Here is a 17,967-nt window from a genome sequence, read left to right on the forward strand (position 1 = left end):
CCTGACTGCCAGATTTTGGGTACCCCAGAACTCAGTTCTTAGACTTCTTTCTTCTCTCTACACTTGTTCCCTAAATGATTCATCCATTCTCATGGATTTAATTATTACTGTTAAATGCTCATGACTCCCATCTGTAGCCTGGCCATCGCCTCTGAACTCCAGACAATACCTAGCCAACTACCTATTTGGCATTTCTATTTGGATGTCTAAGAGGCATCTTAAATTTTGCATTTGCCACCGGACTAGTTCCTTTTGGGGTCTTCTTAGGTAATTGCAATTCTGTTTTCCCATTTTTTTCTTCACATCCCCTATCTGATCCCTTAGCAAACTATTTTAGTGCTGCTTAAGTTTCAGTCCAGAGTCTTAACCATTTCTCACAACCTTCACTTTCACCACCCATCCAAGCCACCACTTTCTCTTACCCAGGTTCTTGGAGTGGCATCCCAACATGGGCTTCTTGCTTTTACCCTTGCCTCTCTATATTCTTTTCCCAGCATAGCAGCCAGAGTGAGACTGTTAAAACAGAAGTCTCTGCTGAAAATTCTCCAGTGGCTTCCCATGTGATCTATTCCCCTTTATTGTCTGAATACTGAAACTCGTGTTCTTCTTCTCCCCTGCTTGACTATTCTCCTCCTTCCACTCTTTAACATCTTCAATCTGCAGGCCTCCTCCCGCTCTTCAAACACAGGTAAGCTGCCACCTCTGGGCCCGTGGACTTATTGTTTCTTCATATGGCCTACTTACTCCCTTACTTCCTTCAGATCTTGACTTCAGTCAAGCCTTCTCTGGTAATCTTACATAAAACTGAATCCTTCCCCATCCCTGCCCCAACATTTCATATTCTGCTTCTCTGCTTTAATTTTTCTCTTTAGCACTTAAAACTATTATGACATAATTTTAGTCTTAATTTTATTATTCATCTCACTCAAGGTTCTTGAGTACAGAATTTCTGTCAATACAACAAAATGTCTAGAACACACTAGAAAGTAATAAATTTTAATAAAATGTTGGATAGTGTTTCCTCATTAAGAATGATCCAGTTTGGGGGGCTCAAGTGGCTCAGTTGTTTAAGCTGCTGGCTCTTGAGTTCGGCTTCGGTCATGATCTCATCGTTCATGGGATCAAGCCCCATGATGGGCTCTGTGCTGACAGCGCAGAGACTGCTTTGGATCCTCTCTCTCCTTCTCTCTTTGCCCTTCCCCCAATCATGCTGTCTCTCTTTTTCAAAATAAATAAATAAACATTAAAAAAATTAAAAAGTAAAATATTTTTTAAAAAAAGAATGATCCCTTTTTTAAAGGGTAATGCACATATTTATCTTATATGTTATTTAGCTTTTTATTTTAAGTATTTTGAGAGAGAGAGTGCATGCATGCAAGTGGGGAAGAGGCAGAGAGAGAGAGAGAGAGGGAGAGAGAGGATACCAAGCAGGCTCTATGCTGTCCTCGTGGAGCCTGCGATGGTTCTTGATTTCACAAACTGTGAGATCATGACCTGAGCCGTAATCGAGTGAACCATCTAGGTGTCTCTATTTAGCTTTTTAAATAAAAATAATAATGTGAAATATTTTTTAGCATCTATGGTAATAATCATATGGTCTTTCTTTTTAGGTGTATTAATATGATCATTTATTTTAGTAACTTTCCTAATTTTGCAATTCTAAAATAAATTTCAGTAGTGATTTATTATTATAATGTGCTGCTAAATTCTTTTTGCCATTGTTTTGTTCAGGAATTTTTTTGTTGTTACTCATAAGTGAGGTTTTCTTTTTTACAGTCTTTAGGCATTGATAAAAATATATACTGAACTGGAATTTGGATGTTTTCCTTTTCCTATGATGTGGAAAGATGATACAGTATTAGAATTATTTTTTCTTTAAATGCTTCATAGAATTCTGTGGAACCATCTGGACCTGGGTCTTTCTTGGTAGGAATGGTTGCTCTTTGTTAACTTTATTTCTTCTACTGACATTAGTTTGCTTAGGAAAACTTCTTTCTTTTATGGTTGCTTTTATTCAGTTATATTTCCTTAGAAAATTATTACCTCATACGTATTTTCAAATTGATTTGCACAGAGTTGACCAAAGTAGTCTGTTATTTTTTGTCTGTGTTATAGTTTCCTAGTTGATTAATTTTATGTATTTGGGCTTTTTGTTTTTTTTTCCCCTACTAGTTCAGGTGCTTATGATTTTTTCATTTCTTTATTTTTTTTTCTTTTTAAAAATAGCCACCTTTGGGGTTTAATTTTCAGTTTTTAATTCTATTTTGGTGTTTTGAACTTAGTAATTTTTGCTTTTATCTTTAGTAATAAGTTCTTTTTTCCCTTTTCCTGTGATTTATTTAAAAAAAATTTTTTTTTAATATTTTATTTATTTCTGAGAGAGAGAGAGTGTGTGTGAGCAGGGGAGTGTTAGAGAGAGAGGGAGATACAAAATCTGAAGCAGGCTGTAGGCTCTGAGCTAGCTGTCAGCACAGAGCCCGACGTGGGGCTTGCACCCACGAACTGTGAGATCATGACCTGATCAGAGGTCGGACACTTAACTGACTGAGCCACCTCGGGCGCACCTCCTGTGTGTGGTTTATTTTATTGCTACTTCTTTACCTGAGTTAGATGGGTTTTTTTTTTTTTTAATTCTTTGATAACTCTAGGAAGGTACCATTTTTTCACAGTACTCTGAAGATTTTTGTCTTTAGTTTTGAAAAATATGACTATGATGTATTCTTGCATGGATCTCTTAAAGTTGTATCCTTTTGGGGGTTCATTCAACTTGAATATGTGGGTTGATTTCTTTTGCAAAATTTGGGACATTTTCATCCATTTATCTCTCTCAAACTTTTTCAGGTCTGCCTTATTTATCTCCTTCTGGGACTTCAGTGACATGAGTGTTGAATCTTTTTTATAGGCCCATAGATCCCTGGACCTCTTAATTATTTTTCAGTCTCTTCTCTCTTGCTCAGATTGGGTGCTTTCTGTTCAAGTTCACAGACTTTTCCCCCCTATGTTTTTGAGTCCATTGAGTTTTTAACTTATTTTATTTTAGTTATATTTTTGGTTCTTTTTTTATATCTTCTTTTTATTTGCTGAGATTTTGTTTCTTTGCTGAGATTTTCTATTTTTTAATTTGTTTTAAGCATGCTTGTGATTATTAAAACATTTTTATGACAGTTGCTTTAAAATCCTTGTTAGAAAAGTCCAGCATCTTAGTGTTAGTGCTGTATCATCTTGGTGTTGCTGTCTGTTGATTGTCTTTTCATGTTCAAATTTAGAATTCTCAAATTTAGCCCTTTTCCTAATTCTTGGTATGATGAGTTATTTTATATTAAAATGTCTTGGAGGGTGCCTGGATGGCTGGGTTGGTTAAGCATCTGACTCTTGGTTTCAGCTCTGGTCCTGATCTCACAGGTTTGAGGGTTCTGCATCAGGCTCTACGCTGACAGTGCAGGGCCTGCTTAGGATTCTCTCTCTCTCCCTCTCTACCCCTCCTCTGCCCATGCTCTCTCAAAAAAAAAAAAAAAAAAAAAAAAAAAAAAATTTTNTAAGAAACTCCAGATCTTATTTAAATATTCTGTTTTAGCAGGTACCATCTGACATCATGCCAGTGATAAAGGGAAGTGCCACCTACTGCCAAATTGAAGGAGGTCAAAGTTTAGGTTCTCCATTCAGCTTCCGTCATCCTGGTGGGGAGGGTATCTCCTAACTAATGGATGGAGCTAGGAGTTCAGGCTGATACCACCTTGACTGGGACAGAGTGGGGTACCTCATGACTCTGTGGTCTCCCCTGACAGCAGAATTGGGGGAATTACGAAGGGGGTGGTGGTTACCATTGAAGAGTGGTGAAAATCTTGACTTTCTTTTTTTTTTTTTTTTTAATTTTTATTTATTTCTAGGAGAGAGAGAGACAGCGTGAGCAGGGGAGGGTCAGAGAGAGAGGGAGATACAGAATCTGAAACAGGCTCCAGGCTCTGAGCTGGCAGTCAGCACAGAGCCCGACGCGGGGCTCGAACCCACGAACCGCGAGATCATGACCTAAGCGAAAGTCGGACGCTTAACCGACTAAGCCACCCAGGCGCCCCGAAAATCTTGACTTTCTGCTAGACCTCTTCTGTACCCCCCAGAGGAAAGGAAAATGGGCTCCTTGTTCTTAGCAAGTAAGATTGGAAGTCCAGAGTCCCCATGTGTTCTCCACTGACATTGTTGGTGCAGGGGTACCCTCATTACCACTGGGATGTCCTACCCCTCTTCTTGGCCTTTTCTGACAGTATAGCTTGGAGGAGAGTTGCCTTGTGATAGCCTGGTGAATATGGAAGTCTAGGCTTCTCATTTGGCTTTTGCACCTTTTTAAAAAATTAATTGACCAAATATGTGTGGGTCTGGTCTGTTTGTGGACTCTATTGTATTTCACTGATCTTTATGCTAATACTATACTATCTCAATTATAGCCCTCCAACTGCTTCTTTTTTAAAGTTGTTTTTTAGCAATTTGGGTCCTTTGCATTTCCATGTGAATATTAAAATTAGCTTGTTGATTTGACTATACCCCTACTTCTCTTACAGGTTAGCTAGCACTATAATAAAACAGGGTTGTGTGTTGCCTAATTTTAGATCTTTATTAAATAAATAAAACACGTCCAAAAAATGTCTGAGAAAGTTTAGAAAATACTATAGGTAAGCAAAAACTTAAAAGATATATTAAAATCACCTAGATTTTTTAAATGTAAAAGACCATTAAAAATATGGGTTATAAAGTGCAATCATATATAATACACACGTGGCATGAGCATATTGCATATCTATGTCAAGATATTATATATGTGTAGGTATACACAGGTGTATTTATTCATATGAAGCGAAGACAATTTGGGAGCCTCTATACCAAATTTATTAGTAATGATTATCTTTGGATGGCATGATAAAGGATGAACTATGTTTAACCTTATCACATTATTCTCATTCAACTATCGAAGGCTAATGCAAGAATTGTTCTTTTACTGTTGGTATACTTGTATAATTTGGTGCTTCAATAACAAACATTTAATGAGACCAGAAATTTTTTTCCTTTTCATTTTCTTTATTCTTTATTTCAAAAATAGTTTCATCAGAGTCCTTTTCTACTGCCAAGTAGCAAGAAACGGGCTAGTAAAGAGTGCAAGTTGATGCGACTTCCATTTGCAAGGTAATTGCTTCAGACTTGGTTTAATTCTTGCATACTTCTACCTAGATAAAACTTTGAAGAGTTTTTATTTGGGTCTTCTTCCTTGAAAAATAGAAAAACATTTAAAAATAAATAATGAAGTACTTGTTATAATTCTACAGGAAAATAAATGAAAGGCATAATCTAATAGAGTTCACTTTTAAACTTTGAAATAATATTCAGCTTTCCCATAGACTCTAGAGAAGAAAGAGGCATAGGTAAACCCTTAGTTTCATGAGTTTGAATTATATTGGTTCAGAGTGTTTAGATTTTTATGTAGCACGTCCTGCTTGTGTATGTTATACAATATTTGGGTTTCATCAATCGCAGTTGGCTAGTAAGGTAGGAATGAGATGATCTGTAGTTTCTTGCTACAGGTTGTATCTCCAGGGCTCCAAGGAAGCTTACCCATAAATTTAGTAACTACGTGCATCTGTAGTATCTGCCACTCTTTAGTTCTTTCTTTCTTTTCCCGTAGGTCCCCACTGGCCTCATGTTTTCTGCTGGGTAAATCTGATAACTATTTCTATCTTTATTATCCATACTGCTCTAAGCTTTAAAATTAACTTTCATCATTGCTATTTCCTGACCAGAATGACCATTTCTTGATTAATTTGATTATAAATCATAGTAAACACCTTATTTCAAACCTGTCATTTTAAAGACAATCTCTGAAATCCAGAGAGGTAAAATGACTTACTGAATTAATAGCATTGACTAAAATTCTCTTGTCTCTTAGACAGTGTTCTTTCTGTTAATGTAATTTGCAGGTTTAATGCTTTTACTTAACTGCACAAATAAATGCACTTACATATTGAAATGTTAACTGTAACATAGTAAAAAATTCTTATATCTACTCTGTCACTCTCTAGTCTTTTTATATTTATTTTTTGAGGGAGGAGGGAGGACAGAGGGTGGGGGAAGCCCAAGCAGGCTTCACGCTGATAGCAGAGGAGCCCAACATGGGGTCAAACTCCCGAACCACAAGATTATGACCTGAGCCGAAATCAAGATTCGGTCCCATAACCAACTGAGCCACCCAGGTGCCCTTAATTGCTTTAGCTTTAAAATAGATACATTTTACTGTCTTGTAGTTCCTTTACTTAGTTTTTTATTTTTCAAGAATATCTTGGGTGTCATTATGTACACATTTTTTCATATAAACATCCCAATTAAGTGTCTTCTTGCTTTATAATAATTTTTATTTTTTAGTATAAATTGGAGTATCTTATACATGATAGAAATGTTAGAAAAGTTGTAAAATCTTAGAGCCATGATGAATTTTCATAAGTAAACACCGTTGTATAATTAGTATCCAGACCAAGAAACAGAACATAGCCAGTACTTCAAATGCCTGCTTTGTGACCCTTTCTAGTTACTACTCCCCATCCCCCGAAGTATGAACATTATCCTGACTTCTAGCATCATAGAGCAAATAATTTTGGCTTATTTTAAACTTCTTATAGTGAAATCATAAAACATATATTTTTATCTCTGGCTTGTTTTTGCAAACATAATTGTTTGTTAGATTCATCTGTATTGTTGTATGTACTTGTAGATGAGGCATTTTCACTGCTGTATAGTATTATGTTGGATGATTACACCATCATTTATTCATCCTTATGATGGTGAGCACTTACTTTGTTGTTTGGTCTGTTTGTTAGAAACAGTGCTGTCATATATATGCCTTTTGACTGATGCACATACATTTTTCTGTTGGGTTTATACATAGGAGGAGAATTACTGGGTCTTAACATATATTTGGCTTTATGAGAAACTCCCAAACAATTTTCTAAAGGGGTTATGCCAATTTACATTCCTAACAGCAATATATGAGAATTCCTGTTGTTCTGTATCTCCATCAACACTTGTTTGTTACTGTCTTTTTCAGTTTAGCCACATTGAGTGAAAATAATTAGTCATTCATTTCCCTCATGAATAATGAAGTTAAGCACCTGTTTATATGTTTATTTTCTGTCAGGTTGTCTCTTTCTTTCTTTCTTCATTTCTTTCTTTCTTTCTTTCTTTCTTTCTTTCTTTCTTTCTTTCTTTCTTTCTAAGATTTGCAGTTTTTTCTATACATTGTGTATAAATTACAAATAATTTTTACTCACACTTGCTTTGTCATTCTTTTAATGGTGTCTTTAGATGAACAGAAATTATTTATAAGAATCTACTTTATATATCTATATCTCTTATCCTCATGATTACTGCTTTCTGCGGCCTTTCAAGAAAATTGTTACCAATTGGAAGGTCATGGGGCATTCTCTTATTTTTTTTTTAAAAGCTTAATTATACTGGGAAGAACATAAACAAATAAATAGCAAGCTTTATTATCTTCCCTTTTTTTTCTTTAAATTTTTTGAAAGAGAGCAGGTACAAGTGAGCAAGGGACAAAGAGAAAGAGAGAGAGAGAGAGAATCCTACAAGGGGCAGAAAGAGAGAGAGAAAGAGAAAGAAGCGGGGCTTGCACTCACCCAAAGCAGGGATCCAACTCACCCAATGCGGGACTCGAACTCACGAACTGTGAGATCATGACCTGAGCTGAAGTCAGATGCTTAACCAACTGAGCCACCCAGGTGCCCTCCCTTTCATGTTTAGGTCTTCAGTCTTTACCTAGAATTTTGGGTATGATGTGAGGGAAGGGTCATTTTTTCATGTGGACATCCTGTTGACCTTGTATCATTTAATGAAAAAAAACACTGTTTCCCCACTTCACTGCAGTATTACCTGTATCATAAATTAGGTGACTGGATGTACAAAGGTCTGTTTCTGAACTCAATATTCTATTACATGAATTTTGTCAATACCACACACATCATCTTAATTATTAGCTTTGTAATGAGTCTTGATGTTTGATAGTGTGAGTCTCCATTTTCTGTATTTAGGTTTTTATTCTCGAATATTATCTTGGCTCTTTGGCCCCTTTGCATTTCCAGGTGAATTTTAGAATCAGCTTGTCAATTTACACACACACACACACACACACACTCTCTCTCTCTCTCTCTCTCTCTCAGTTTTGGAATTTTGACTGGGATTTTATAGAATATAGCCCAGTTTGGGGAAAATTGACATTTTATAAAATTGAATGTTCCATCAATGAACATGGTATATATATCATTGTTTATTTAGATATTATAATAGTATTTTCTTTCATAGTGTTATAGCTTTTTGAGTAGTTATTGGACATCTTAAATTTTTTCCTACTTATCTGATATTTAATGGTATTCTGAATGTTACTGTTTTTATTTATAAATGTTTATTCATTTTTGGGAGAGAGAGTGTGAGCAAGAGAAGGGCAGAAAGACAGGGGGACAGAGGATCTGAAGCAGGCTCTGTGCTGACAGCAGTGAGCCTGATGCAGGGCTTGACCTCACAAACTGTGAGATCATGACCTGAGCCAAAGTTGGGTGCTGAACCAACTGAGCCACCCAGGCGCCCCTGAATGTTCTTGTTTTTAACTTCCATATTCTTGATGCTAGTTTATAGAAGTACAATTAATTTTTGAATATCAACCTTGTTTCCAGTGACCTTGCTATTCACTTTAATAGTTTATCTATAGTTTTTTTTTCATTTTCTATGAATATAACATTATTATATATTATATATATTGTAATAGGGACAGTTTCCCCTTCTCTGCTTCAGTTTGTAAGCCTTTAACATTTTCTTACCTTATTGCAGTGACTACTTTTTGTTCAGTAATGAATACAAGTAATAATGATGGACATTCTTACTGTGTTCTCATTATTTAATATGTTTGCTTTTGGGGTTTTGTAGATTCTCCTTAACTGACTATATAGTTCCTTTGTGCTCCTGGTTTTCATGAATGTTTTTTAATTTTATCAAATGCTTTTTATGTCACTGTCAAGAATATGTTATTTTTCTCTTTTTTTACTCTTAATGTAATGATTTATAATATTTTTCTATTGTAATGAATTTTAAGTGTTGATATTTGAATGTTAAATCACAATTACAATTCAGGAATGAACTCCTGATGATACATCCTTTTGATATATCAGTAAATTTTACTTGGTAACTTTTTAAAGGATTTTTCCTCATACATTAATAATAAAGGTATTTTATAACATTTCTTTATTATAATAATTTGTGAGGTTCTAGTATTTATATTATGCTGGTCACAGTAAATGAACTGAAAAGTACATTTATTTTTTGTTTTCTAAAAGTATTTGTGTAAATTTTTTTCTTTGAATGTTTGTGAGAAGTTTTCTGGGCCTTAATAGATACAGGAATATTCCAATTTTCTATTTTTTCTTGTGTCAGGTTTGTTTCTTCCAAAGTTTGTCCATTTAATCTAAAATATCAAATTATTGGCATGTAGTTATTGATAACAGCTCTAGTTACTTGTTTAATGTTTGTAGGACATGTAGCGATGTTCTTCTTTCTTACTTAATATTGACTGTTTCCTCAATTTTTTCTTGATTAGTTTTGCTTTAGGGATTTATCAGTTTTATTCATCTTTGCAAAATAAATTGTCTTTTGGGCTATGTTGATGTTTCTTTTTTTTTTTTTAATGTTTTATTTATTTCTAGGAGAGAGAGACTGAGACAGGGTGAGCAGGGGAGGGTCAGAGAGAGAGGGAGTCACAGACTCTGAAACAGGCTCCAGGCTCTGAGCTGGCAGTCAGCACAGAGCCCGATGCGGGGCTCGAACCCACGAACTGCGAGATCATGACCTAAGCGAAAGTCGGACGCTTAACCGACTAAGCCACCCAGGCGCCCCGTTGATTTTTCTTTTTGGTATATTTGTTTCCTGTTGCATTTAGTCTGCTCCTTATTATTTTTTTCTTTTATGTTTTACTTCTTTTAAAATTAAAACTGTTATAGATAAACCACATCTTGGACCTTGAGGGTGTTATGCTGAGCGAAATAAGTCAGGCAGAGAAGGACAAATATCATATGTTTGCACGTATAGGAGGATTAGGAGGAACTTGACGGAGGACCAAGGGGGAGAAGAAGGGGGGAAATGGTGGGGGAAGGGAGAGAGGCAAACCATGAGAGACTCTTGAATGCTGACAAAAACTGAGGACTGATGGATGCGGGGGGAGGGGGGGATGGGCATGGAGGAGGACACTTGTGGGGATGAGCACTGAGTGTTATGTGGAAACTAATTTGACAATAAACTATTAAAAAAAAAAATTAAAACTGTTATTTGAGCTAGTACGGATTATTAATTTTCAGGCTTTCTTTTAAAAAATATGCATTTAAGGCTGTTTTTCTATAAATATAGCTTTAGCTGCACTGCACAGTTTTTGATATGCCATATCCTTATTATCACTCAGTTCAAAATAGTTTCTATTTTCTGTTCTGATATATACTTTTATCTGTGAATCATTAACAAGCATACCAAATTTCTAATAAGCTGGATATTTTTTTCTAATTACTTTTTATTGTTGATTTCTAGCCAATTTCCATTGTAGTTACAGAACACAGATAAATGATTTTAACTTTTGAAATTTATTAAGACTTGCATTAGGACACAACGTGGTTTAATTTGGTAAATATTTTGGCTGCACATAAAAAGAATGTATTTTGTGGTTGTTGGATGCAATATTTGTATATGTCAGTTTTATCAAGTTTATTGATTATATTGTTCAGAAATTCCATAGTTTTCTTGCTTCTCTTACCTATTTATTCTATCAACTACTGAGAAAAGTGCATTAAAGTCTACTGCTATGATTCTGAATTCATCTGTTTCTCCTTTTAGTTTTGTCAATTTTTGCTTTATGTATACTAAAGCTATTAGTAGATGCATATAAGTTTAGGAGTGATTTGTTTTCCTGATGACTTGTTTAGTCAATGTGAATTATTTCTAGAAATGACTCTTGCTTTAAAATCTACTTGTCTGAGGGGCACCTGGATGACTCATTTAAGCATCTGACTTCAGCTCAGGTCATGATCTCATGGTTCAAAGGTTTAAGCCCCACATTGGGCTCTGTGCTGACAGCTCACAGCCTGCTTCAGATTCTGTGTCTTCCTCTCTGTCCCTACCCTACTCACATTCTGTCTCTCTTTCTCTCTCAAAAACTAATAAACATTTATTTTAAAAAAAGACTGCTTGGCCAATATAACATTTCTCTGGTACAGTAAAACCTTGGATTGCAAGTAACTTGTTCTGTGTATGCCACAAGAGGAGCAAACATTTCTAATAAATTTTAAGTTGATAAATGAGTGATGTCTTGCAATATTGAGTAGTATGTGTCACCAGTTGTCACATAATCAGAACTGAGCCAATGGTTCTTGAAATTCACTTTGATATACAAGTGCTTTGGATTACACAAGCATGTTTCTGGAACAAATTATGCTCACAAACCAAGATATATCTTTTGCTATAACTTTACTTTCAAACTCTTGTTATATTTAAAATGCATATAATTTTATTTTTTTTAAATGAATTCAGTTTAACATCTTCTCTTTTAATTAGAATGCTTAATGTCTTTACTTTTAATATAATTGCTAATATGACTGGATTCATAGCTTCCTTCTAGTTACTTTATTTTATTTTTCTAAGTTTATTTATTTTGAGAGAGACTGAGAGAGCATGAGTGGGGCAGGAACAGAGAGAGAGGAGAGAATCCAAGTAGGCTCTACACTGAGCATGGGGGCTTGATCTCATGAACCATGAGATCATAACTTAGGCTGAAATCAAGAGTCAGACTCTTAACCAACTGAACCACCTGGTGCCCCTAGTTATTTTTTACTTGAGCAACCTGTTTTATGTTCACTTTTCTCTCATTTCTTGATTTCTTTTGAAGTAATATATTTTTTATTATTTACATTTCTTATCTATTGTTATCATCTACTGTTTTTTTATGATTTCTAGTGATAGCAACATTCATCCTTAGATTGTTTTAACTCTCTAATACAAATTATTACTTTACTTTCTCAATAATGCTAGCACCTTAGAATGCTTAAGCTCCACATTCCTGTGTTCTGCCTTTATGTAGTTATTATGTGTTTTCATTCTCTATATATTTTAATTCCATAAATTGCTACTTTCATTGTTTTTTGTAGTCAAGATTCATTTAAATGATCTATATATTTAACTGTTCTATTTTTTCATCTTGCTTCCTGCATTTCTTTAATTGTATGCCTGTTCACAACTTTTTTCCCCCAGCTTTATTGAGATAAAATGATATTTCCTTTTAAGATAATATTTGTTCTGCTGAAAGAAATTCTTTATTCTTTCTTTTAATGCAGTTCCTGGCAATGCATTCATTCAGCTTTTGTTTTTCTGGAAGCTTTTTATTTCATCTTCATTTTTGAAAAATATGTTTGCAATTTAAAAATATTAGGTTGGGAATTATTTTTAGTGATTTAAAGGTTTTTTGTCTGTAGCTTCTGGCTTTTATTTTGAAAAGTTAGCACCTTTTTTGCAAGTCGAAGAAAGACATCCCTTTTTCTCCCCCCTCCCCCCGCCCCCAATCAACTGAGCCATTTTAAAAATTTTTAATTTAAATCCAAGTTAGTTAACATATAGTATAATATTGATTTCAGAAATAGAATTTAGTGATTTATCTTTTATGTTCATCCCAACAAGTGTCTTCCTTAAAGCCCCTCACCCATTTAGCCCATCCCCCTACCCAACACAGGCCAGTAATCCTCACTTTGTTCTCTGTATTTAAGAATCTCTTATGGTTTATCTCCCTCTCTGTTTTTATACTATTTTGCTTCCCTTCCCTTATGTTCATCTGCTTTATATCTTAAATTCCACATATGAGTGAAATCATATGCTATTTGTCTTTCTCTGACTGACTTGTTTCACTTAGCAAATACACTCAGGCTCCATCCATTTTGTTGCAAATGGCAAGATTTCATTTTTTTGAACCCCAAATAATATTCCATTGTATATAAATACTACATCTTTATCCATTCATCAGTCGATGGACATTTGGGCTCTTTCCATACTTTGGCTCTTGCCAGTAGCGCTGCTATAAACATTGGAGGTGCATGTGCCCCGTCGAATCAGCACTCCTTTTACTCTTTGGATAAATACCTAGTAGTGCAATTGCTGGGTCATAGGGTCTATTTTTAATTTTTTGAGGAACCTCTGTACTGTTTTCCAGAGTGGCTGCACCAGTTTGCATTCCTACCAGCAGTGCAAAAAGTTCCTCTTTCTCTGCATCTTCTGTTATTTATTGCCTGAGTTGTTAATTTTAGCCACTCCAACAGGTATGAAGTGGTATCTCATTGTGGTTTTGATTTCCCTGATGATGAGTGATGTTGAGCATTTTTTAATGTGTCTGTTAGCCATCTGAATAGAAAGACTTTCTTTTTATTGTGGTTTGCTCAGTGTTTTTATAATGAATTTGTATTGAATTTTGTCAAAAAAAATTTTTTTCTGTATCTGTGGAGAGAATCATGATTTTTCTCCTTTATATCTGGTTTCATCAATTTTTTTTCTCAGCTTTTCTTCTATTTTATATTTCATTGGTGTCTGCTCTTTATTATTTCCTTCATTTTACTTACATTTTAAAAATTGAGATATATTTTACCTTTCTGTTAATGTGGTGACTTCAATTTTTTTGTGTTAAACCAAATTTTTATCTCACAAATTCCACTTGGTCGTGGTGTATTATTCTTCCTATATATTGATGGATATGATTTGCTAACATTTTCTTTAAATGTCTTTTATCTGTGTTTATAAGGGATATTGGTCTTATGATCTTACTGTAACTTTGATAGGTTTTAATAAGAGTTGTGCTGGCTTTGTAAAAGGAAGAAATACTCCCCCTTTTCTTCTCAGATTTTCTGTTTCTTTTTAAGTCAATTTAGAAAATATTTGTCTTTCCAGAAAATCATCCATTTCATCTAGGGAGTCAAGTTTATTGGTATAAAGTTGTTTATAATATGCCCTTATACTTTCAATGCCTGTGACATCTGTAGTGAGGTTCTTTCTCTCATCCTTGATATTGATAATTTGTATCTCTCTTTTTTTTTAATCTATCTAGCTAGCCATAGTATTGTCAGTTTTATTGATCACTTAAAGGCTCAGCTTCTGGTTTTTTAATATTTCTTGTCGGTTTTTTTCCATTTCATATTTCACTAGTGTCTGCTCTTTTTTTTTTTAATATTTTAATGCTTATTTATTTTTGAGAGAGAGAAAGAGACCAAGCACGAGTGGGGGAGGGGCAGAGAGAGAGAGGGAGACACAGTATCTGAGGTAGGCTCCAGTCTTTGAGCTGTCAGCACAGAGCCTGACGCAGGGCTTGAACTCACACACTGAGTTGGATGCTTAACTGACTGAGCCTCCTTGGTGCTCCAAGTGTCTGCCCTTTATTATTTCCTTTCTTCAACTTGTTTTTAAATATCATATGTTTGCACGTATAGGAGGATTAGGAGGAACTTGACGGAGGAACAAGGGGGAGAAGAAGGGCGGAAATGGTGGGGGAAAGGGAGAGAGGCAAACCATGAGAGACTCTTGAATGCTGACAAAAACTGAGGACTGATGGATGTGGGGGGGAGGGGGGGATGGGCATGGAGGAGGACACTTGTGGGGATGAGCACTGAGTGTTATGTGGAAACTAATTTGACAATAAACTATTAAAAAAAAAATTGAGATATAATTCAGATAACAAAGTTTTCCATAACTTGAAATTCACCCTTTTAAAGTGGATTTGATCAATTGATTTAGAGAGAAAGCACAGGAGAGAGATAGAGGGAGAGAGAGAATATTAAGCAGGCTCCACACTCATCATAGAGCCCAATGCAGGGCTTGATCTTGTGACTGGGAGATTATAACCTGAGCCAAAACAAGAGTTGGGTGCTTAACTGCCTGAGCCCCCAGACTCCCCACAGGGCATTTTAATATATTCACAAAATTTGCAATCCTCACTACTATCTAATTCCAGAATATTTTCATTACATCAGAAAGAAAGCCTGTATCCATCAGTAGTCACTTCCATTCTCCTCTTCTCCAACCCCTGGCAACCACTAATCTGTTTTCTGTCTCTGTGGATTTGCCTATTTTGGACATTTCGTATCAATGGAATCACACAATATATGATCTTTTGTGTCTGGCTTCCTTCACTTAGCATAACATTTTCAAGTTACATCCACGTTGTGGCATGTATTAGTATTTCATTCATTTTTATGACAATAATTTTCTGTTGTTTGCATCTACCATATTTTTATTTACCCATTCACAGTTAATGAACATTTGTGCTATTGATACTTTTTGGCTATTATGAGCAATGGTACAATAACCATTCATATAAAAGTTTTTGTGTGGACATAGTTTTCAGCTTATGCCTATAAGTAGAATTTGCTGAGTCATGTGATAACTATATGTTTAACTTTTGGAGAAACCACCAAACTGTTTGCCAAAGCTGCTGGATTGTTTTATATTTCTACCAGCAAAGTATTAGGAACCCAATTTCTTTACATCCTCATCATTTGTTATTACCAATCCTTTTGTTTAGAGCCATTATAGTGGGTATGAAGTAGAATTTCATTGTGGTTTTGATGTAGATTTCCCTGATGATTAATGATATTGAGAATATTTGCATATTGAGCATATTTTCATGATAATTTTATATCAGGATCATTCTATCAGTTATCTTTTTCTCTTGAACTCTTTTTCTTGTTGCTTTATATTTTGAATAATATTGGATTGTATCCTGGACATTGTGAATCCTGTGTTGTAGAAAGTCTGGATTCAGGTGTGTTCCTTCAACAAATTTGATGTTTTTATTTCAGTGGGCGGTTACTTTGTCCGAACTTAAAGTTATTATTTCCCTGTGAGGGGCAACATGAAATCTCATTTCAGTTCTTTTATCCTTAGGTGGGCTGGTTGGAATCTTCTTCACATATTTGTGATTTATGGGTCAGCCAGAGTTTGGGGGAAGCAGTTTACACACAAAATTCGGTGCTCCCTTCTCTACCTCATCTGTTATTTCCCCTATCACACACTTTTTACAGCTGTTGTAATTGTCCCTAATTCTGACCTTGAATCAATAAGAATTTAGACATCAACTTTTTTAAATGTATATATTTTTAAAATATTTATTTTTGAGAAAGAGGCTCAAAGAGTGGGAGATAGAGAATCCCAAGCAGGGTCAGTGCTGACGAGCTGGAATTGGGGCTTGAACTCACCAACTGTGAGATCGTGACCTGAGCCAAGATCAGAAGTCAGACAGACACTTACCTGGCTGAGCCACCCAGGCATCCCATTTCTTTAAAAGTATTTTATCCAGAATTTATAATCATTGTGTTTGATAGAGTTGATTCAGAAATAGCTGTTTAGCCATTACCAGATGCAGAACCTCTCTCCTCTGTCTCTCTCTCTCTCTTTTTTTTTTTGTTGTTGTTTTTTCAAGTGGCATAGAAATTTCTTCCCAATGGCTATTCTATTTGTTGCATTTAAATTTTTAACAAATATTTGTCACTATTTATTCTTAACATTGTCACTAATTTTAAAATATATGTGATTTGTTTGGCATTCAAGGCAAAATCTTTATTGCTGGAGGATGTTAATCCTCATTCTTTGAACTCAGGGTGAGTTTATTGAATTATTTCTGTGAGTTACTGCCTCCCCTCCACCTCCAAATAGATTTAATTAACTACTCTAGGAATATGGCTTTCGTTTACATGGATGCCTTTTGGAAACGTAGCAAATTTTAGTTCACACATAACTTTACATACAATTGTACTTGCTAGAAACTAGAGAGTTTTGGGTATTCCATAAAACTGATTGTAAGAGAACTATAAATATTACATTTGTAAGTATGTTTGAACTTTATTCATTTCATTGGTATTATCCTAAATGGCCAACCAGTGATTAGATCAGTTATCTCTTTTTGAGGCCACTGGGGCTATGGGAGTAAGAAGCATTCCTGTTCTATACTATTAGAAACTATCTCTTTCCTACCTATAGTTGTTTTCATTGAACACAGAGAGACACCAGAGTGGGTTTATGGTTGGATCTTATAAAAAGAACTATCCATTTAATTTTCTAAATAATTTTTATAAAATACAAAATTCTTCATTTCTACTTGCCTTTAGGGTTCCATTAACTTCAAATGATGATGATGATGATGATGATGATGATGATAAGGAGAAAGTGCAATATGATGACAATACTACAGCAAAGACATCATCTGATATTCCCTTTTCAGTATCAACAAGACAATCTTTATCAAGTCAGTAAATTTGGAATTGTTAGTTCTTAAAGAAAATCATCATAAGATGTGTGGTTTAGATGATTCAGACATATTTCTTCTATTATTGATATGCTTCCCAAAGCTGAATATCAATATTAAAAAGCTACATTCATCAGATTTTTTTTTCTTGAGGCCCAGGGTGTATAAGGAGTTAATAAGTTACATCTCTTATGTTATAGATACACTAACTTACATCATTTAAAACTGCTGGTGAAAAATTTAATTTTTAAGTATGTCAGATCCACAGTGGCTTAACACTGTTATTCTGCAAGCAATATTTAGAAAGGAATCAGCCTGAAGAGCTTTTCTTTGTATCTTATTAGCTTATGAATTGAAAGATACCATATATTTATTTAGTTTCATTTTCTCCTTCTCATAGACAATAAAACTGGGGTCTAGATAGATTTAATGACTTTTTCAAAATCATAGTCAAGATAAAAACTTGGGCCTGGATAATGATTAAGCCAGAGAATGATGACATTTAATGTTTTATTTATGTGGTTATTTCTAAATAATAATCCTTCAGTGGAGTCTGGCTTATGTATTTGTCATAGATTTGCAGATTAGATTATGGAACCATAGGTATATTTCATTTAGAG

At 34.8% G+C, this 17,967-nt stretch overlaps 1 protein-coding gene across 2 annotated transcripts in view; it reads left to right on the top strand.

Annotated features, from left to right (window-relative positions):
• The window catches only part of SGO2 (shugoshin 2), a 45,835-nt gene that overhangs the window by 13,457 nt on the left and 14,411 nt on the right, over positions 1 to 17,967 (top strand). For both annotated transcript variants that reach the window (XM_077747625.1, XM_077747626.1), the window contains 2 exons: positions 5,090 to 5,172; positions 17,211 to 17,347. In XM_077747625.1, coding sequence (XP_077603751.1) covers positions 5,090 to 5,172; positions 17,211 to 17,347 — 220 coding nt within the window. The remainder of the gene's footprint in view (positions 1 to 5,089; positions 5,173 to 17,210; positions 17,348 to 17,967) is intronic.

The sequence above is a fragment of the Crocuta crocuta genome, unplaced genomic scaffold, assembly GCF_008692635.1.
Source record: "Crocuta crocuta isolate KB4526 unplaced genomic scaffold, BGI_CrCroc_1.0 scaffold159, whole genome shotgun sequence".
Lineage (NCBI taxonomy): Eukaryota > Metazoa > Chordata > Mammalia > Carnivora > Hyaenidae > Crocuta > Crocuta crocuta.